The sequence below is a fragment of the Anser cygnoides genome, chromosome 4 (genome assembly GCF_040182565.1).
Source record: "Anser cygnoides isolate HZ-2024a breed goose chromosome 4, Taihu_goose_T2T_genome, whole genome shotgun sequence".
Lineage (NCBI taxonomy): Eukaryota > Metazoa > Chordata > Aves > Anseriformes > Anatidae > Anser > Anser cygnoides.
The window spans coordinates 50,888,260-50,911,641 of NC_089876.1; the positions used below are offsets into that span (position 1 = coordinate 50,888,260).

The following is a 23,382-nucleotide window of genomic DNA, read 5'->3' on the forward strand; positions in this document are numbered from 1 at the left end:
GAAATGAAGTTAGTAATGACATTTCCGGAAACATGAACACTTTGTCAGAACCTAATTCTGTATGAAAAATGGAATGAACTCAGATAGTTTCTTCTCCAATATATATCTTTCCAATTGAGACATTTTTTCAGCTATGTTGTCCTTATTGTATGTAATGGATATTTGAGGGCATTCAATCAAAAAAAACTTTCTCAATATACTGTAATACACTTTTCTGTAACACTAACATCAACAGCAAAGCTCACAGGCTTTGCAAAACTGGATATTTTTTTTTATTAGCCCCATTTACAGGACTTCCAATGTACTTTCATACAATCTAGGTGCAAAACTATGCATTCAGATTCCTTTTTATAGCGTAAATATCAGATATGCTTCAGAAATCCAGATATCCCAGGGATTACTAAAACACTTTTACAATCATCTTCTGACTGTAATAACTTCTTTATTTACCCGTATGTGTGAATAGAACCAAAGAAAATCAGCAGAGTAGATAAGTTATAAAAAACAAACAATGAAACAAAAACCCCAAGAGCCTCTTCTCATGAAAGTTGTTGCTTTGGACTCCAAAATAGCCCAGGAAGTAAAAAGCGAGAACACCTAGCAAATTTTGGGATAAAGTTAATTCATAATAATTTTCTAAGGGGAACACTAGTGCTTGCTACTTAAGAACAACCAGCAAACTCAGCCTTGCATGGAGCATATAACAACACAAAGCAGCTCAAAAAGTCCTCCAAAGAAATAAATCGATTCTTGGACAGAAAAGCAATCTATTTCATTCAGTCTTCATATGAAATACTTAAATTATTTTAGTGATTAAAAAGCTCCCCTTTTGATGTCTTGGGGGGCTATGTCTTAGATTCACCTTTTCTTTAATTTTTTTCCATTTCATAAGCACAATTGAGAAATTGCCTTAGAATCTTATCACGTTACAGCAAGATCACTTCAGATCTCTAGTTAGCAATGTTTCTGACAAATCTTAAAAAATAATAATAAAAAAGCCAACTATTTTATTATTGAAATTTAATAGTGAGCTAAAACACAGCTTACCTCAACATGCAGTAGTAATCTCCTTTGAGTAAGTGGATTCAACATTTTCACATTCAGCTGTATGGAAAATAAAACACCTATCTCATGCATATACCTGAGACTTTGTTTTTAAAATCACACTCATGACCTAAATGTAAACTAACATGTACTGTTGTTTTTTTGTTGTTGCTTTGCTTGCTCACTTTTTAAGAGAAAAAGGATGTCTACATGCTGGTTCCTAAATACCTTAAATATGATTCCAGTTCTTTTTAAAGTAAAAGTAACTTGTACTTAGACTTAAAATGATAATACTTCTGAAATTTTGTTTAAATATGTATTGATTATTGATTAACTATTTACAGCCAGCTACTCTAGGCTGAAACTGGTGACAAATTTTAAATATGAAATCCAGATAAGGAGATAATTTCCTGAGTGTAAAGAAAACAAGAAATGCTAAAGAGGCTTTCTTACCAAATAATGTTTTATGAGCCTATTAATATTCATAATAGTTCCAGAAGTGTAATTTTGCCTTGAAGTAGATACTTAATGTTCTTGCTAGTGATAATCTAGTGATCACCTCCTTTAACAAAGTCATTACCCCTTGTGGGTAAAACCCTGGAAGCATTTTCTCTCCTCCATCTCCCGGCCCCTGTTTTGGAGAAAAAAATATTAAGGTGACTATGATTATAAAGTATTATCTTAAATGTGTCTTGTAATGTTTCTTACAATATCTAAAGGTGTTTGTGGATGTTGGAACATCAGTCAAATCCTAATCTTACAGGGGCACTGCCTTGCAAAGATGAAAATACTCTCTCTGAATTAGCAACATAAAGACAATAGCTGCAGCAATACTGAAACTCACCACAAATAGCTATTTACAGCTAAATTTACAAAATTACATATCATTTATTTAGTACTGTGATGTCATGAATAACTATATTAGTATTCTGTTGCTACGCAACTCAGTTCATGAAATAACAGCTTATTCACACTACAATGGGACTAATTCATTTTAATACATCTTACCTGTTTCTTAAGTCACCTAGGTCAGTACAAACATTCTGCGGCCTGGGAGAAACACTAGTAGGGCTACAGAAAACGATGAATACCACACTTTATCAAAACTTCATGAGAAACACGTACAGTATCTGATCTGGCAGTATATTGATAAAATCTTTCATTTTTTTCCTTATCCAGGAAAAGGCAGAAATCAGGCAAAATTTTAAAAGAATAAAAAATTTTAGCTGCGCTATACTATTAATTGTTATCAAATGTTTAGAATGTATACTATAAAGAAGGTGCATTGAAAAACAGTTGTTCATTTCCTACTTTGATGCAGAATTTAAGGGGCAAAAATGTACCAACAACTCAGTATTTCCCAGAGGACTTCTACATTGTCAAATAGCAACATTTAAGGGAAAATATAATAAATAAAAATAAACAAACAAACACACACTTCAGCAGTTGTGAAGAGAATTGTAGAAACCATGATGGGCAAAAAGAGACCATTGCAATAAATAAATTTCTAATATCAACTTTATCATAAATGTTTTTGCTTATAAAGTCCTGGGGATTGATAGTACCATATAAAACTATTATAGTTTATAGAGATACAGTACCTGTAAAACATGACAGTTTTGGTAAGGCTGCATCAAAAGAATGTGCAACACAGGCCGTGTGTTGTGTATATGTTGGAAGAAACTTAGAGAGAGAAGTAACACTGCACCATAGTATATGACTTTGAGGCAAATCACAAGACACACTTGAGATGAGGGCTCTGAAGAGATCCCCACAGCTAGGTCCACCATCAGCAGTGGTTCAATGCACCCATTCTCAAGGCACTTCAAACCTTTCAATAAGGGTTACCGAGCTCTGGATCTTAAGACGTATAAGGAGAGTAGGCGCATATGAAAGTGACTTAGAAATATAAATTAATTAGAAATAAGAATCTTACACACTTGAATCATTTGGGGTGATGAAATGTGTTTTTAAACAGAATTACAGCTCCACCCAGAGCGAGCTTTTTTTTTTTTTTTTTTTTAAGCTCCCTCCCCCGGCAACAGTTTTACTGAGGAAGCACATCGCACATCAAAATGAACTGATTATGACTTAGTGGCATGTGAGAAGTTTCAGGCACACAGTACTTCAAACCTTGAAACAGTATTTAATGCCTTAAAAATGTACTTGTTTGAAATTATCAGCTTTAAATTCTGGCCACTCAATACAAGAGGTGGTATTCTTTTCCAGCTGACAATCTCTAGACTGAAAACACATATAGAACAGGTAGGAATTTAAAAGACAGATTATGTTGAGCAGAAAAATATTGCCACTAAGTCCAATATCTTCTACTCAGTATGATGTTAACTGGTATTTTCAGAGGTTTGTGCTGAAATATAATACTCTCTGGAACAATCTGATACACGCTACTTGTTGCTGAGCAGGAATTAATGATAGCAGGAGACAGAATAATACCTCTTCCTTTCTCAGGAGCTCTTTATTCCACTATTTGTTAATGTGCTTTACTATTGAAGACTCATCATAGTTGCAAAGTTCTGTCTCAGGTTTCATATTACATACAATATTTGGGACCTCATACTGAAATCATTAGAAGTATAAATTCGATAGGCATTTTTTAAATCAGGATTTGTGGGCTTGAGGATAACATACAGAAGCCAATGGGAAGACTCATTTATTTCAATGAATAATTCAGTATAAATTTTATATTTAGATTTGGGGGAGGAGGGGTAAATTGTGGTCTATTTTTCTTTGGAAAGAGATACACATTTCAAAAAAGGATTTTGGAATCTTTGTCTGTAATAACTGCAGTTGACAAATTGAAGTAGAAGTGAAAACAGTGGTGTCTTAGAGGCATTTTGCAGGAATGAGAAAATCTGATAATAACTAAGCCTTAACCAATCATAACTAGCCCTTTCTTTGTGGTGACTCCTTGCTTCTTGCCCTTCCACATGATTGAAGATGCAACAAAGCCCCAGATTTGACAATCGTATGAGGCACTTGCTTTCACATTTTCTCCTAACAGCTAAGATGAGAAGTTCTGCATTTTTCAGCCCTCATCATCTTCTGTAATAGCAGTCGTTACTGTAGGTTTACATACAGCTTCACACACATCTTAGTAATAAGGTATGCTTGAAACCTCAGTCTGGTATCTGTGACCTGAACAGCACTGCTAAGGTACTTTTAAAAATACAGAGCAACAGCATGTACAGTAGCAATACACATCATTCTGAATCACAGATGCAAGACAGATAAGAAAACTGTTGATCATGTTGTATGGTACCTCAACCTGTACTTTCAAGATGAGGTAGCACATGCAGTTCCTGTGAAACTGTAAAGCATCTCTAACATAACTTAAAAATTAAATTAGGTCATATTTTGTTTTGGGTAATTTTTTTTTAATTTTTTTTTTCACATCCAGTGGTAATGTTCACACTCAAGTAAGTCCTCAGTATTTAATTTCATGGCCCCTTTTTTAAGCATAAGATAACATCAAAATAGTTCTACATTAACAATAGAAAAATACTCTGAAGAACTGTTTTCTTCTTCATTTTATGCAGGATGTGAATTGTTAGAGCATTTAGTTCTATTATTTACCATAAACTTGTTATTTGTATTCAATCCGTCCTATTCATAAATATCTAAATTACCATCATTCTTGCTATTGTGAACACAAAGAGAAGTGCCTACATACATATTTGCATCGGCTGAGTGATCAAGCAGAATAATTTGTTACTATTTACTTGCTTCTGGTATTCCTCAAGATTTTGCAAGCCACCATGAGGGCCACCCAAAGCACCTGCTTTGAAATTTCATTTTAGAAGGTACTTTAAAGGAGAAAAATATATAAGATGATTTATTTTAGGAAAGAGTACTAGAAGACGAACAGAGACTGTATTTACAGCAAACACAGTATTATCTTGATACCATAGAACACATTACATAAAGTAAGAAAATCCTTGAAAAACTAAGGATGTGCATTGGTTGAGATGTTTAATTTACAGAAGAAAAAGCTTTCAAGAATCTGTATTTCATATTTCTACCTTTTGCTTGGCTCTATCACCTTATGCTTTCAGCCACCCTTTATGACAAAGTTAAATACAGTCTTCCCTGTCTAAAAACACTCTCTTATAGAAAATCCTTTAGCTTAGGGCTGGTTGGGGAAAGAAAACAAACAAGCAAATCAAAACACTAAGATGGTGCGAGATCACTGTTGGGATAGATTTTTATATGATGTGGCTAGGGCAGTGGAGAACTGACCCATATGTTCAGAACAATTTCTTCAGTCCCATGTTTATAAGACCTAGCTAGGTCTAAACTTTCCGTTTTATCTTAGAAAAAAATTTTCAGGCTCCTTTCTACAGGTACTATTGATCTAGTGGAACTGTTATCACATCTGTTAGGCAGATATCTAGCAGATGTCTGCCATAGCACCAAAAACAAACTCATGATATATGTGAAAACAGCCAAAACCACGAAAGCCATGTTACAGTCTTGCTAGTATGTTAAACACTACACAAGCCAGTAAGCGTCTTCATATTCTCATAGCATTTTGCAAACTGGGACTTGGCGCAAACCTGCAAAGCAGTACACCCTCTCAAGCCTTTTTCTTTGTTGTTACTGCCTTAGCACCTGACCTTTCAAAGGAAAAAAGGGAATTTTTATTCCACTGCTTACAGTTTTTCGCATCGGGTTGTCCTGTTTATTTTGAACTCATTTTGTTAGATAAAATGTGATGGTCAAAAGTAATTCACAGAATATATGCAAGTGTGTATATGTATGCATAAATATACATTTATGTTAATATATTAATGATTACGTATACACTCAATGATTAATCTTTGCCCTTAAGGTGGCTTATTTTCTACCAGAACAGGAAAAAAAAAAAAAAGTAGTTTCTGTTGTCTGTGGGGAACTCTTAATAAAGCAGTACAATTTACAGTCATGTTTGGTTCTGAGTTTACAGTCTTTAGATGACAGTCAAAATTCTAATTAAGTGAGACAATTAAAAAAAAAATCCTACCTGCAAGTGCTAATGAGACAGTACTGATAATTAAACCACTGATAGGCATTCATATTTAAATAAAATGTTTTTGCCTAATCCTTTAAAAAAGAAACAACTTCAAGGGAGCAGGTTGTTCAGCAGCATTGTGACAATAGCTTTTAATTCTACCCAACTATGTTCAAAATGCTATCCAAGTGTTTTTAAATGTCACTTAAAATCACAGCTAGAAACATGCATGGTATGCTTGATTATTACTATCCCCTTTCTAGGCTCAAGCTGATGACTCCTCAGCTCAAACTGATATCCCCAGTGCCTCCTCTCAACCCTTTTCCAGCTTTCTGGATTTCTTGAAAGATTCTTTTGTGTATCCTGCTCCTGTACTTGGTAGGGGGGATCGATTAGCACTTACGTTTAGAAAATAAGAGCTGTTTAATCTTCGCCCCATTAAAATATATATCTTAAGAGTATATGTTGATGCCTATGACATGTTTTATGTTTTAGCTGCTTTGGGTACAGACTGGCTCCCAAAGCATCCTTGGGAAATTACCACAAACTGTGGGGCTGTGACCAATACCATGTCTCCTTCTTTATGACCTAGTATTTCTATGCTCATTTAATTGTCTTAACAAACAAGACATTAAAATTCCTTCCCTTCTCTTCCTTTTCTTTCACTCCCTTTTTGTGCTTACAAGCAACTCATTAAAGTTATAGAAATAAAGAAGGGGGAAAACAACAACAACAAAAAACAACAACTAAGTTCCGCACAGCAGTTTTGATATGGATCCATTTCTCCAGCATTACACTTTTTTTTTTTTCCCTTCAGAGTAAACAAATCTCAATAACTTGTTGTCCAGGGTAGACAACCTTTAGTGAGGATGATAACAGTTAACAGTTTTCAGACCCACCACACTACTGCTAATATTTAAAGAGGCATTATCCACTGGGAGTATCAGGTATTACATTGAGATTAGGATCTAAATGTAGATTTAAAAGGTGAAGATAGAAGAATTAAAAACTAGAGAGAAATACACTATCAGCTCAAGGGACAGGACTGTGTAAGAGGTCAAAAAATCAATAGTTCAAGCATTTTCAATTTAGGATAACAGATTTCTTTTACTCTTCTTTAACTAAAAAATAAAACCATAATATTTTCAAAAATTATCCCCTTCTAATACTATTGCTCAATTCTAATTAAGATATAGTCATGAGAAGTACTTAAAAAATCCTTCGTATTTGTATTATTTAAATTGCTTTTTCTACATGTTTGAAAGTGTCACAGCTGGTCAAAAATCATCATTCCCATACTGTACAAAATTATCACTTCATAATTATAATACCTGCAATCATAATTTTGGACTATGATGTTAAAATATTTAAATACCAAAAGAAAATTCTGAAAAAAACACAACAGTTTTTGTTTGGAATAAATCTTTTCAACATTCCTACATTGTTTTATTAAAGAAAATTAACATGTTTAATTCTTAAGTTTTAGTTTTAACTTTAATGGTGGAAGATGTGATGTGAGTGCTTCTTACCTATCCTTCCTTACACGGATCTGGTTCCCGCCCATATTAATTCTCTGTATAAGCAGAGACTTGCCATTGCTAGTAACAGATAACAGCAAACACACCTATGGACTGGACCTGTCACGGTCACTTTGGGTTTGGCTTGGCTTGTGTGGAGTGCTTGGGTTCAGCTTGACCAGATAGCTATCAATTAGTTTTATTTTTGTTTCACTTTGTATGCTTTCACAGCAATATGTAATTTTTGTTAATACTTTTGATGTAGATTGGAAGGACTAAACTCAAACTCTCTCAAGACCAAATGCAGTGGAACTAGAGCTAATTTTTTACCTTTATTGAAAGAGTATTTGTTGTGCCATAATTACAGACACTAATGGTATTCCACATTCCTTTGGCTATTAGGCACACAATGAACTGGAAACTTTTTGAGGTTTAATTTTCAAACTATGTAATGAATACATGGACAATCTGTTAAAAAGCCTTATATGGAGAAATGAATGTTGGACTAGAAATCACCTTAATTCTCTCTGCTATGCACTATCACATTGACCCATACTCCAGTGGCTTCGTTAAGGTGTCCATATGTACTGTATTCATTTGTCTTAGTCACATGTGGCAAAGAACAAGCACCTGGCAAAACTACAGCACAAACCTGTACCTCTCTGGGAGTCCTGTGAAGACTGAGAGCACCTAATTAAAGTAGTACATTTGTTGCTGGGTTCATCAGAAATGGTTTCATCAGCAGTTATAAAGAAAGGGTACAGGGATGTGTTCTACCTTTTTCAGTGCTATAGCGATGTCCCGACTGCACTAGTTTTCACTTGTGCACAACACAGACTTTTCAATGCATGTTGGCATTGAGAAAGATTATCTATGAATTCTCCATTACCAAAATACCTCAGAAATCAGGACACTAATGGATCTCTTATTGATTTCTGCTAAGGAGTTCTCTACAGTATCATGACTGCTAAATTATACCCATTGTTTAAGTACAGCATCTTGATGTATCAAAATCTAAAAATAAAAAATACTATTTTAGAAAGATAAAGCAAGAAAGAGGAAAAAAAAAAGAAAGAAAGAAAGAAGAATAGGCTAATCTTTATACTTACGAAAAGCTCTATAGAATTCTTCCAGACCTAGGTGCTTGTCACTATTATAATCATCGTATTTCAGCAAATCGAACAGAGAGCAGTCAGACAGATCCTTGCCAAGCTCATCCCGTTTTATTACCTGACAAGAAAATTATAACCATGAAATTACATTTGAGCTCTTAGAGTTCTCTGGTATAATTAATTGTGTCTAATAATCATTTAATAGATCATTTTAAGGTTGCTGTGGGGCAATGAACTGCAACTGTGTAAAGTCAGGGATGTCCAGATACTTTGTAATTATTTATGGCAGTTTTAAAAGTTAATACCTTTAGGACAGACTCACTGAGATTAACCAAAAGTTTTTAGAATGCGTAGAGAAGATATATAATGTGGCTAGACAGAAGCACTATAAAGACACTATGAATGATAAAAATGATTTTACTTGAGACGTATATGAATGCTGATTAAGGAACGTTCAAATATCCATGAGAGAATAATTTCCCAAGTATACACGACATAATGTCTTTTTCTTCTCAGTAATTCCTAACCACAAAAAGCAATTAAGACATTTTCAAAATTAACTAAAATAAACTCTGATTACCCTACTAATTGTATCAGATTCTTAGAGGCTTTTGAGAAGCCTATTATCTTCTCAAGGACCTGTTATAGAAGTAGTTGACCTGAAAAGACTCCTGTTTCTCTATGGGGGCACATCCACTTTGTAAACAGATCATAATTAACAGCTACTAGAGTTTAACTCAAATGAACTTTACCCAGAGAAATGTCCTTTAAGTGATGCACCAATTAGATTTAAAGTCTGTATATGCTGTAGATGTCTACCTGGGCTACATCCAAAGAATTCTGAAGACTTATTTATTATCTTAAAAATTTAGAATTTTAATTTTACATGGTGTATGTATAGAAAACATTTTCACATAACTGAAAGAACCAAACCTAATGCAACTCCTCCTAATGGTTGCACAGTTTATAAAGTTTCATACCAGACATGGAAAAATGAAAGTAAATATGGTTCATTCATTTATAAAATAATTACTCCTCCAGCCCTCTACATGTCTCCCCCCAAAAAACTGCAAATCCATTATATTAATATTATTATATGATAGCTTCTGAAAAGCAAGCAATACAGAAGCTTTTATGTTTCAGTTGCTCTGCAAAGGAATCAGCAGGAATAGAAAGGAATAGATTCGGTTATTATTCATGTAAATAGAAAATTTCTAAACATGAAAGAGAACAAAAGGAGAATTACAGTGAAAAGAACACAAACATTAATTTAAAAGCATTATAAAATACAATAACATTGCTAGCACATTAGAAAGCATGAAAAACATTCTTACAGATAAGAAAAATTGCCACAAAAAAACCTTTAGTTATTACTAATGAAAGATGCATACTATGCTACCTGAACATCGGTGCTAGCTACTTCTCATCCTTTAACAGCCTGTTTATTAGGTTTACATCAAACTGAATTAAAAAAGAAATGAAATTGTGTAGATCTTACAGCTGGTACATAAAGGAAAAAAATGGGAAAAATTAATAACTAAGTCCATTGTAGTTAAACAAGCAGTACTAAAGATGCAGCGGTGTGTGTTGAAAACTTCACTGTGAAAAATCTTTGAGCTTTCAAGCCACAGAATGTGCTTAAAATCACAACTGGTTCATGAAAACAGAACATTTCTGGTGAGAAGCACTGTATCTTTACTTTTTTTTTCCTCCTATAAAAGCTAGTCTGAAGTTGTTAAAAACATGTATTCCCATTAGCTTCAGTTGGGATTAAACCTTACACCTAAAGTGGGATAATAAAACCTGTTGTTGCAGCCCACCAACACTTACCTTTAACAGTACTGTGGTTTAGTTGAATATTAGCTTCTATCCTTTGAGCTAAAAACTGTATCGTGATGCTTTTCATTTAATACTTGTTCAATTCTATTTTTAAAATAACTGTAACAGTATAAAATAATTATTAATAACAATAATTCCTTAAAAGATTAGCCAGAATTTGAGATATTTCCAAGAATTATACTATAGATAGCTATGGTTTTTCTGGCATTTAAGTCTCATCTCTAGCAAGACCATCATTTTGATTACAGATGTGAAATACGTTTATATACAGCTATCTTTACATTAGCAATACACTTTGGGGATTTTTTTGGAAATTTCACTCAGTTTTGATCAATATATAGATCCCCTCCAATATATCCATAAGGACAGATTTTAGAAGGTGAAGAAGTGATTTCATATCATGATTGGTCTTATTTAACTGTCATTTGCTGCTAAAAGCGTAGTTCTAATTCTTGCCTTATATGCATTCTCCTGTGCCAGATCCAGCCATTTCCTGACTCCACAGGTGATCTGTGGATCAGATCAACTAACTCTCTGATTAAAACCAAAATTCATCTTGACGAGTTTTGGTTGGTTGGTTGGTGTTTTTTTCCTTCTATCGCAAGAGATACATTACAGAGCAGGCATTAACATGTGGGGATTTGGATTTTGAAAAGAGAAATTGGAATTACTCACTTCAGTCGAAAACTGCAGTTTGATAAGATTGACTGTCATTTGAAATTGCAACCTATATGAGACACTAGCAGAACAAAGCTGACTACTTACCAAGGTATTAGCAAACAAAAAACGTGTTTAGGAACGCAGGTTAGCACCAAGAGTTTTAAAATCAGTGGAACCAAACTGCCTGCTCTCAGGAGTCCCTAACTCACCGTCTTTTTCTTATTGACATTACCTTTTAATAAATGTTCACTTATCAGTAAGATTCCATAAGGTGGGACATAAAATGACAGCACAAAAAAAATCAAACAGGGCAAGAAAAATTATCAGTAGCAGTTCAAGAAATAAACAGTAGAATTCACAAATGAAGACTGAATATTTTTTATATTTCTAAATGCTGTCCCAACATAGTTTTTTAACACCACCTTCTAAGAAATACAGACTTTCAGAAAAACCCATTTTCATTTTGTTTTACTTATGTTAGGGATTTAATTTACAAAGGTACCCTGCTAAACATAATAGCTTCTTGAATGTATTTTTAATTTCACACTCTATATCATTACAAGAAAAAACAATAATATTGTGCAATACCAATAATGCACATATTGAATAAATAAAAATGTCAGTAATTGCAAAACCTGAAAAAATAGGTGTCACTAAGGAATCATTTATGCTGAAAGAATCCAGTGGGATTTTGAAGGTCCAAAAATTCATCCCAATTTTTTTTGATAATTTAAAAATAAATAAATAAAGACAGATGGTATATACTGGTGAGGTGAATAATAATGAAGAGAAGGACAGTGCAGCATATGGAATGAAATGGATCACATGGTTAGATGTTTTCAGGGAAAGGATCTATGATTTCATAGAGCCAAATGTAAGGTCATTCTTCTAAAAACAAGAACCTAGACATAGACTTAATGAGGATAAATGTACCCTGGAAAGCCTTTTATCTGAAAAAGGAGTAGGATTTGCTGCGGATAAGGCTGTCTCATAAATTTCAGGATCATTCTGTAGCCTAAGCCAGCAGTATGATCTTTGGAAATGTAGCAAGGTAACTGGAGGTAGAAAGGCAATTTTTGCTTTTGTGTGTTCCAGTTGTGGTACCGGTGCTAAAACACAACAGTCAGTTTTCTCTTGCACATATTAAATTTACTGTAAAGAAGCTAGAATGGAACTTTTCAAGTTAGAAATGATCCAAAAAAGTAACTCAAAGCTTGAATAAGTCATCAAGGGAGCTGAGAAAAATCAATCTTTATGGTATTGTTTTGTTTTGTTTTTAAAGGGACACTAACGGTTGACTGTAGTGTCAATTCTATAGATACTTTTTGGGGAAAGCAGATGAAAAAAAGACTCTCACACAATTAACCTTAAATCATGGGACCTGTAAATTCTCCTTGATGTTTTCAAATCAATGCTTCACACTTCTCTGTGCACATTTTTTCCTTCAGACAAAATCAAGATATTACATATTCTCAATTAAAAGTGTAGGATCAATTGAATGAAATTTCATGTCTATGATAAACAAGTTAGATTAGATGACATAACAGTGTTCCTTGAGTTTTAAATTAAATTAACCTTCATCTTTAGAAGAAGGAAGAGTAAAATTTGAGTGATTTTTGAGCCAATTCTTTAAACCTTGTCTGTCTACAAATTGGTTAAATTAGATAGTAAAATGATTAGTTATGGAGGGAGGATAGAAACCGGAAAAAAAATAAAAAATGAGTCATCCTAGAAACAAATTCTTACTATGAAGGTTAAAGGCTGATTAAGATGTTCTGCACAATTTTATGATCGTGCCATACAAGTTGTGCCATACAAGGGATTATTTGATTTCAGACTTCTGAGATAAAAATTCATACCAGAGAATGCTCACAAGCATTTATGCTAAAACATTTTACTTTGCATTTCCATAAAGATAGTGAAGTATTTATTTGCATACTATGAACAGGTAAAAGGTAAAGCAAAACAAAGCAAAACTGCTGCTCTGTTTATGGCTAATTGTGAGACCAATTGTTTTTACAAAACAAATGGTTATTATTTTTCCCCCTCAGATCTCAGCAACACAACACAGGGATCACAGTTTGGGAATTTTAATCTTTGAATGAAAAGATGGAGCCATAATTCAGGCCAGGTCAAATAAAAAATCTGATCTCAATTAATAAATCACCAGTTTGTTAGCAAATATACTAACTGACACTTATTGAAGCAAATCAGAGAAAAGAATGAAATTAAAGGCTTAACAACCGTAAGAAAGTAATTAAAATATTATCTTACCATTATATTTAATAGCAATTAATGCTGTACTAAATAAACCAATTAAATCTATAATTTCTTCAGATTACATTTTTTAAGCTGATATATTGTAAACAAGTTTATACATACAGCTCTACTCAGACTGTGTGTTCTACTGAGGTATGACATAGTCTAGATGTTTACAGATAAGTACACCTATCCACACAAAACCATAAATAAAACAGTATTTCATTTCCTATTCAAGTGTGTTGTGTTTTTTTAAACAACATTTAACATTAAAACTCTTGAACTGATGCTTTATGTAAAGGTGCTAAATACACAAACACCAGCCTTGTGTATTTACCTACAACCACAGACGGATACGTGACACGATTCAAAGGTTCATCACACTTTATGAGAAATCTTTTTGATATCACCTGTTCTTGAAGCATATAAGGCTAATACATGAAAATAGCATATTTTATCTCACAGTAGATCCCATAACCTCCACTTATCATTCCATGAAACAGTGGTGAACTTTGTAGTTTCCCAAGTGTTTCAGTTGGTTGTTTATTATTAGTATCATTATTTGGTTTGATCTCAATAACTGGAATCAAATGCCACTGAGAAAACATCAAGGTAAAATGCAGAAGTAAGGATAAATTTTTATTAAAAAAAAAAAGTAACATCTTTCATTCACAGTATGTTAACCTGGTAAATAAGAATTTGAAATTACAGATATTAGTTCATAAGTAAGGATGCTAATATCTTTCATTGGTGGTATGCAGAAAAGGTTTACTGTTCTAAAATGACAACTCCACCATATGGGAATAAATGCATTCACCACTAGAAAAACATATTTTGTTCCTGTGTCTCCTCATATCACTTCTGGTGTTTTTTCTTTTCTGCATAGGCAACAACAATATATAACGATCAAGCAGACTACAGTAACAGAAACATTGAAGTTCAATTTCTAACTCTGTATTACAACCCATTTTTTTTGCATGAGTTGAGAGAATATAAATGAGTTGCTTAACAACTGAATATTCATAGGTAGCCATGATTCTCCTATGAAGAATCAATTACCTTACTTTATTTTAGATTTATATTCTTTCACAGGGCTTGGAAAAAAAAAAAAAAAGGAAAAAAAACACTAAATCAAAAAATCCTTCATGGAACCTCAATTTACTAGGTATCTTGTAGATATGCTGCATTTATGACTTGAAGTAGTGTAGATAAAAATTCTGCCCAAATTTTAGCTCATCTTTTTGGAAGGACAGATGCTCTATCTGATTCTGTTAAACCAGTATGGGCTATAAGGTTAACTTCATCAGTAAGCCCTTATAAAACCAAACATTGCCAATGAAGTATTTGGAGACTAGAAGATGGAATGAGTTAGGCTCAGAAGCGAAAGCAGTCAGGTTAGAGAAGAATTTACATGAGCAAAACTGTTTACTTAACCTGCCTGGAGCTGCATTATCCCATAGCTTCTCTATCTTCATTGCAGACTACCTTGTTTGACCTTTACACTGTGTAATGAGGTAATAATTATTTGTGAACTATGGTTTGGATTTAGACTACATAGCCACAGGAAAAAAAAATCTACCCAGATGGCAAAATTGTTCAAATGAAAGAAAATAAGTGACGGCCTGCCAATTCTTAATTTGTTAGATTTATTTTATGTTATTTATTATTTTTTTTTTTTACTTTTTCAATATTTGAAGTTGCTTTCTTGTTAATAAAAAATAACCATTTTCCTTTTCCTGAAGAGTGGAATTTGTTTCCCTTGCATCAACATGCAAAGGCAAGAACTTTATGATTTCTGATCCAAAATACATCGAAACATTTGTAGCATTGATGTCATCCTTTCCAATCTCCAGCTGATTACTCTCAATTTTACATGAGGTAGAATGTCTAGATGGACACGTATAAGATAACATACTGCCATCAAGGAATTTGCAGTCATTGCACAACAAAATAGAGGAGATTTAATATTAACAATATTCATTAACAAATGAAGTTTTAGCTCAACATTAATTTTGAACATAAATTAACTGTAGGATCCCTTTTTTTCTATAATATAGTATTTTTCATGGTCTCAAAATTATTAGAGTGCAGAAAGGCAGTATTATTTATGATAGACCTGTACACTGCAAAATTTTGGCTGAGGACAACTGATGAAAATTCTTCTACTCCTGATAACATTTTTGAGAGTAAAGCAATGACTCCTATTTTGTCCTCAGGAAGTAGCAAGACCTTTCAAACATTTTACCCCACACACTGGAAAAAGAGACAGATACATGGTAAAATGTAATCATCTTCTCAAGAAAATTAATGGGTCCAGCATTCTCTCAGTGCCTGGGACCACTATCACTTTATAAATCACTAATTTCTGGACTGGGTCTTCTTTTTCCTTTCCTCCTCCCTACAGCAAGTCCAATTTTTAGAAATACTTCACATATACCAAGGGCAGAAGAGAACAAGAGTGTAATCCCACTTGACACTAGGAAAAAAAAATAATGATTTATCAAACTCTCATTCAACAAGAACAAAAAGCATTTGGTTTGCTGAACCAGAGCAGAATAAACGTGTCAAGTATTCAACAATCACTAATAATGCCCTGAAAAACAGCACACTTTATTTGAAGATACTACACCAAATTCTTTCAATCTGCTTTCTTGTTTTGAGTCTTTGGACAGAACTGAGTCACATGCTTAGTTTGTTATCCAAAAATATGCAGGCTAAAAACTCCATCAGACAAAGGCTAAAATTTACAAATACTGAGATTACAGAGGAGCTGGGGCTTAACTGCAAAGCTGCACACTATTATGGATAGCAAAGGTGATTCAGTGTTTCCTTTTATGATACGAATGGGAGACAAAGGTTCACAGTTGAAACTTCTGCTATCAAGAAGGCTTCAAGAGAAATGTGTTCATCTAATTTTCTTTTTTGTTCAAACTGACTAAAGAATGATTTCTGAGGGCAACAGGTTAGCTTTTTGTGTCTCATCAAAACATACAATAACAAACCACACAGCATGAACAATGAATTTATTTTGCATTATTCTTTGGATTGAATAATTTGATGTTCTGCTACGAATTTTAGCAAAAAGAACAAAGTTCCATGACTGGGGTTTAAGGCCGTTTGACCTGTTTCCATGTTTGTGAAAAAGCATTACTATACTGATGCCATTATAAATTCATTTTATAGAAGTGCATGAAGAATGTATGTATAACATAGTTGAAAACACCATAATGGAATATTTTTATTTTTTAACTAAGGTGGGCATAAAGAAAGAAATAAGAGGAAAAGTATACGTAGGTAAACTGAATTTCTTTTTCTTTATATATACACCTAGAAATTATGCAAAAAAAAGTTTTTGATACTGACCTTCAGTAGTAGTACTTTAGCCCTGTTCCTCTAACGGAAAGATTATGATTCACTGATAATTAGACAATGGATTTCTAGTGGTAAAAGTATCCATCTATTTTCCAGTAGTTGCAGTAGCCATATGGGGACTGTGGCAACAAAGCCAAACTACTTTCAAGTGGTACAATAGAGAATGATCTAAAATTCAGTTTCTTCATATTGCCAAACAATACACCAGTCACTGTCACATTCTATTTCAACAGTTAATGACACATACATATAAGTATTAAATATAATTTGTACATCTATATCTGTGATTGCTATGTATGTTATATATTTATGCAGTACAAGAAGTATCATTTGTAAAATATATAAAGGCACCAATTTCTCTTAAAAGCAGAAGTTCTGAAAGATTTTTAAAAATCAGTAGAAAAAAACATTTATAGTATGGGAAATGTATATATTTAAAACAAGTAACCTATTGCTATTTGTAATTGTACCTATATTTGCATGCAGCTTCTATTCCTGGAAATTGCCACTTAAACTTTAGAAGTTAACAGTATGAAAATAATAACTCCAGTTTAACACCTTAGTGAATTTCATATTCACTTGTAAATAGTTCTTAAGACTGCCTCTCTATTTAAAATAAGGGATTATGATCGAGAGTGGCCTCTAAAAAATCATTTAATTTTTTCCATGGCTGCCTAGTATTTGATACATTAATATGGCTGGGTTTTTCAAAAATGGATTTCTACACTGTCCACTAAATCAAAATACATTTGCTATAACAACACTTAATAGTTCTTTTGGTTCAATTATAACTAGTGCTGTTGTGCTTTCTGGAACAACAGTTATTGGTGTAAATCTGTAATTAGTTAATAAAGCTTGCAGTTTAGAGACACCATGAACACTATCCAAAACTGCTATTGTATTTCTTCAGCGCGCTAACTTATTTTACTACTTGCATAAAGCAGTAATACCCATTTAGCATTACAGAAATACTTTAATATATATATATATATATTTTTTTTTACTCCTAAAATACATCTATACAGTTGGATTTTATGATTGCATGCAGTGGACAACAAAACATTTCGTGACCAAAGCAACCTATAGCGTTCGTACCCCCATGTATATTTTAAAGGACTGTATTCAAGCTTCTCAATAATTACCACAGAATTCCTGAATGATTCACTTTTTTTCCAAAATTCTTGAATTAAGTTTTCCACTTCAAAGATTCTTATATATTTTCTAAAGTGAAAGCATACTGAGACATAATATTCCACATATAAGTTTGGACAAAAGCAAATGAATAGCTACTATGAATAACGGAAACAAAATCTAAATCTTACCTGAGATAATTCATTTGTGTCCACAAGTCCATTGCTGTCTGAATCAAAATAATTAAACATTTGATCTACGAGAATCTTTTTTAAAGCCATTTTCTCATCAACATTTTTATCTTCTGATTGTGCAACATATCTCCGACTTTGTAGATCCAATAACATATTTTTCACTTTAGTGTATTCAGTAGGTTTGCATTTATCGCCTGAAAAGGAAATACACAACATAAGCTTATTTTGAATTTGATTTCTTAGAAAGAGCTTAAATGAAAAAAAAAAAAAAAAAAGGAGAAGAAGAGAGTATTAACTTCTTGTAACACCCACAGGGTTGCTTTATGAGGCAAGGAATCTGTCCTGTAGTGGTTTGATCCATATAATTTTTTTTATCTGGTCTTCAGATTAAGGCCAAAAATAACTGCAGTTCTAGACACTGTTTTCTGTGTATGGCAAGCAAGGACAGTCATAAAGAAAGGAGCATCTAAAGATTTTGTAAGATGTTACCTTTGTTAATGTATTTTATGTAAACATTCATAATACCTCAAAACCTGAAAATATTATAGGAAATCATACATTTCAAATAATAAACTTCCTAACAACATTTGACTTCAGAAAGTAGAAATTACACTTGAGTGCTCATAAACTAGATTTATCTTTTCATGTACTGGACATATCAAACTTACATGAACAAGAGAAATTGGGATCACCGGGGAAGAGAAAGGATGTCTATGATAAGATCTAGTTTAGTCTCTTCATTATCAAGTGTTGCTATGAAGTGAAAATTGCTACAACAAATATCCTTCATACACTGATTGCAGTCAGTAATTACAGTTGCTATTTATTTCTAAACCGTAACACAACAACTATTTCTGTTATTCTCTTACATCAGATGCTGTATATTTTAAACTGAACATAGATACTGTTTTAGAAATTTTTGTTTTTATTGAGATAACCTTAATACTTCAAAAGTGTTTTTAATAAGATCAGACACATAAATGCAGACCAGCAAAATATAGTTGCCATGTATTTATTGCAAACATTTAGTTGGCTGCTACTTGTTATCTCCAAATAGAGAATCCAATGCCACAGCGATATGCTGTGCTGATTAGCAAAGAAAGCTATGTTCCAATTCTTTTAGATGCTAATGAAAATACAAGTGTAAATGAGGAACAAATGTTTACCTCAAACAAATTGCCTAGAGAACTGCTTTGTTTTATTTTGTTACATTTATGACACTGAAGTTTATTATTTTGGTGTATTTAATGGTGTATGCATTATTATGGCGACTGCATCACTACATACCTCCATCACCCTTTCATAAGGTAGAGAAAGTTCTTAAATGTTCCTCACTACCTTAAAGTGAGACTCAGATCTAGAAGAGGAGGACTCCTAAGACTGAAGTTAAATTGCACAGGCAAAATATTCTTAAGAATCCAAACCTCTCTAGGATATATATATCTCCTATATATATATATATCCTATATATATATATATATCCTATATATCCTAGATATATATACTATATATATCCTATATATTTATCCTATATATATATATGAATATATATATATGTTTCCTACATGTCACTGTCTGATATATAGCTATCTGACAAACCCCACTGTATTAACAGCAAGAAACAAACCTAAGCTGTATTTAGTTGACAGCCTAAGCTACACATAGTATTCACAGATTTGTCCTTACCTACCAGAGGCACAGAGATTGAGTACATGCAATTTATAAGACTACTTTCTATATATCTGCTTTTCAGGGTTCTAGCATAAGAATACTTGTTACGGAAATAGAATTATTCCTTAGCTATTCTCAATCTCTAGTGAGCAAACATTGCCATCTGAATGGATGCAGGCTCCAGGGGGTGAGAAAGGAAAAGCACAAAATTTCAGCAGACTTTAGTTCATTGGTGTTGAACTCCAAAAGACTGAACCAAGAAAGCATGTGTCATCTTTGCATTCTCTAGACTGTTGTTTCCTCAGGGAGATAGAGTCTGGTTTTCCTCCAGTGCAACAGAAATCTAACACTACACATGACATGCTCCCAATTTTATCTATAATCTTGAGAAAAACGTGAACACAAGCAATGTATTACATAATACACTGCTCAGACCTAATTACCACATCCAGATTTTATCCCCTGTAAATTATTTTTGATCAAGTGGTTCTCAGTCTGCAATACTAAAACTGCAAAGAGGTATTTTTACATTAAAAATATGGAACATACATACTTAAAGCAGTTTACTTCCTAGTAATATCAATTAAATCCTAGATTTGTTACAGTATCTCTGATGAGCCATGAAAGGTCTGAGTTTGAAAAGGAAATGGAGAATGAACTTGAAAAAAAAGTCATGATCCTTCCCTCCACCCTTTGAGGCATAGACCAATGCCTCTCATTTTAATGATTGATCAGGAATTGAATAAATGCTCTCACATCCATAAAGACAATCGAGACGATAATATATACTTTTTAAATGAAGAACATTTGCATGGATGGCACAGATTCCCACATAAAAAGTTGCATAAAGCAGCACAAATTTAGAGACAAAAATAAATTTTATAAAGCATGTGGTCACGAAAAGCGTTGTGATAGTCACTTTTCATACTTTTTACTCAGAGATTAGTGGTTATGGAAAAAGTCTGGAAGTTCCATCGCAGTCCAGTAAAGACATTTTTACGCACTTCAAACTTTCTTTTAGATCTAAAGTTTAATTAATAGATCAACTAATTTATTCTCTCACAGTACCTCTTCAGAGAGAAAATCATTTGTTATGTGTATCCTATATTGAGATAACTTCTCATTTTCCTATTTCTATTCCCATGATTTCCTTTGAAAATATTTTTAACCTAAAAAAGTAGCTCAAACTTATCAATATGCTGTATTAATAATGAACAGAAAAGATTAATGTCTCTTTAATATTAATGAAAAATAGAATTAGTGAAAGATACTAATTATCAAAGATGTAGCTACTAGCTACTGAAACATTAATCATGACAGCAGTCCACTGAAAACCAGCTATAAGCAAGGTGAATATAGTTCACAAAGAAATTTCATGTCTCTGCAACCCATCTTCAGCAGTGATTATTTTAAATTCAACAATGGTGGTAAAGGCAATGCTCTTTATGAAGTTGTTTGTACCATGGCTGCAAGATAATACCTGTAATTTGCTCTCACTGGGTACTTTCTCACTCTTCAGATCAACCTGACTCTGAATTACAGTGCTGGCCCTGACAGTCCGCTGGCTTCTGGTGTGCTTATGTTTGCTGGAGTCTCATTCTTTTAGTGCTTCAGAGTAACTTGTTTGAAAAACAATCCTTGTGATGAAAATACCACTAACACCTTTCTGAAAAAACACTTTTTTTTTTTTAACGTATTTGTCATCATTTATGTTTTAAAACATGCTATTTTGTTCCTCTACATAGGTTAGTCTGACCCACATATAAAAATAATAATAATAAATAAAAAAAAAAAACCTTTGCCAACAGTAGCTCCATACTCCCTGCAACCACACTATGCACTATGACACAGTTGTCTATAACAGGGAAGCTGTATCCCCTGACCCCTTTATCTGTTAGTCAACACAACACACAGTTATTTTAACAAATCAACCTCTTAACTCACTGTCATGGCTTTCTTGGATATTACAGTAAAAGGCAATGTGAGGTAGGTGTTTATATTAGAAGAACGAGGCTCTGTTGATGCAGAAAGGCACCCCTGGGCTGAAATAGCAGCACAGGGAAGAACTTGGAGAGCTGCATTTACTTGTGTTCTAACTTAATCAACGTTACTCAAGAAATAGTTGTCTGAATGGCACGCAAATGGTAACTCGGGAATAAGTATAACAACCCTGAAAGTGAGGAAAAGTAATTTATGCTTAAAGTAATGGAGAAAGACAAAACTACTGGAACTCTGCTATAAATTGTATTACTCCCCATGCTAAAAGAGCCAAAGAAGATGGCATTTATCAAAACCAGAAAGCATGATTTGGCCGTTACCAGGACAGAAGACGAACTTCACAACAACAGACTTTCGGATTGTTGGCACATTTTCAAATTTATCAGAATGATTATACTGTTACATCTAGACCAACAAAATGCAGCACAGTTTCGGTTCTGATTATAGTTTCAAAAGAAAATTCTCAATTTATATTCCTAAAGTATTTTCCCATAAATGAGTCAGACTACATCTGCCAACATTAACTTTTAAATTAATTGCATTATAGCATCATGGCAAATCCCTGTTATTTGCGTAATAACTTCTGAAAGCTTGAAGAATACAAAAACATTTAACGTGAAAAAGACTGACTAAATCATATATAATTATATCCATATATGAAAAAGTAATCTATTCATTGTGCATAACTTAATAATTTAATTCAGTTTTTCAATACTTTTTTCCTTCTTCATTTCTGAACTACGTTTCTCATATAAATAAATGGCTAATTTCTAAGAGTACTGGAAAGCAATCATGGAAAATTTATGCTTTCTTGTTTGATTTTTGTTTGTTTCATGCACGTAAAAGATTAATTCTCCTACATAGCAAGTTTTTGCAAAGAAAACTTCTCTGCTGTGATTTATTTTACAAGTTTTCTATCATCTCCAATGAAATCCTAGAAGGTGTGCAGAAACCCAAAAGTGACAGAAAACACAAACACACTAGAATCAGAGCGTCATTCTGCTGTCCCATACCTTGTAATTTCTGAAAAAGTGCTACTCCTAGGATTTACTTAATTCAAATTATAGAAGTGGAAACACTTGACTGTTTGTTTCCTTCCATTTGGTACAGCAGAGTTTTGCAGCTGTATCCCTGTTACCTAGGAAACAGCTGAAAGTTAGAGGTTGAGTGCTACTGCCATCCCAAACAGTTTTAACAATGATATTTGTTCATAACAGAGAAAAAAATGGACAATTTAGGCCTTAATTTGCCAGAGAAAAATGTATATATCAAAACTAATCAACTATTTGTGAAAACTTAAGAATAATGATGGTGTAAGTATTGCTAATGCCTGTAGAAGAACATTAAGATTCAATCAGGATAATACTTAATCAACATTGTTTAAACCCAAGTTCAAATCTCAGGGCTTTGTGTTCTATAGTTTGGGGGTAAGTACTGGTGTACATAGAGATGGAAAGAAAAATCATATCATTTTAAAAATGTAATACAAACCATCTGATTTCAGTTCTCAGTTCTTCTACCACCTTCACAGGTAATGAAGGCATTTTAACCGCTCTTTGCCTTACCATGTCTAAAGT

The 23,382-nt window shown here is 33.1% G+C and overlaps 1 protein-coding gene across 4 annotated transcripts in view; it reads right to left on the minus strand.

The window, feature by feature from the left end:
- FSTL5 (follistatin like 5) overlaps nucleotides 1–23,382 on the minus strand; it is a 333,504-nt gene that overhangs the window by 103,938 nt on the left and 206,184 nt on the right. For all 4 annotated transcript variants that reach the window (XM_066996114.1, XM_048076153.2, XM_048076152.2 and 1 more), the window contains 2 exons: nucleotides 18,134–18,330; nucleotides 8,679–8,799 (listed from right to left, as the gene is read on the minus strand). In XM_066996114.1, coding sequence (XP_066852215.1) covers nucleotides 8,679–8,799; nucleotides 18,134–18,330 — 318 coding nt within the window. The remainder of the gene's footprint in view (nucleotides 1–8,678; nucleotides 8,800–18,133; nucleotides 18,331–23,382) is intronic.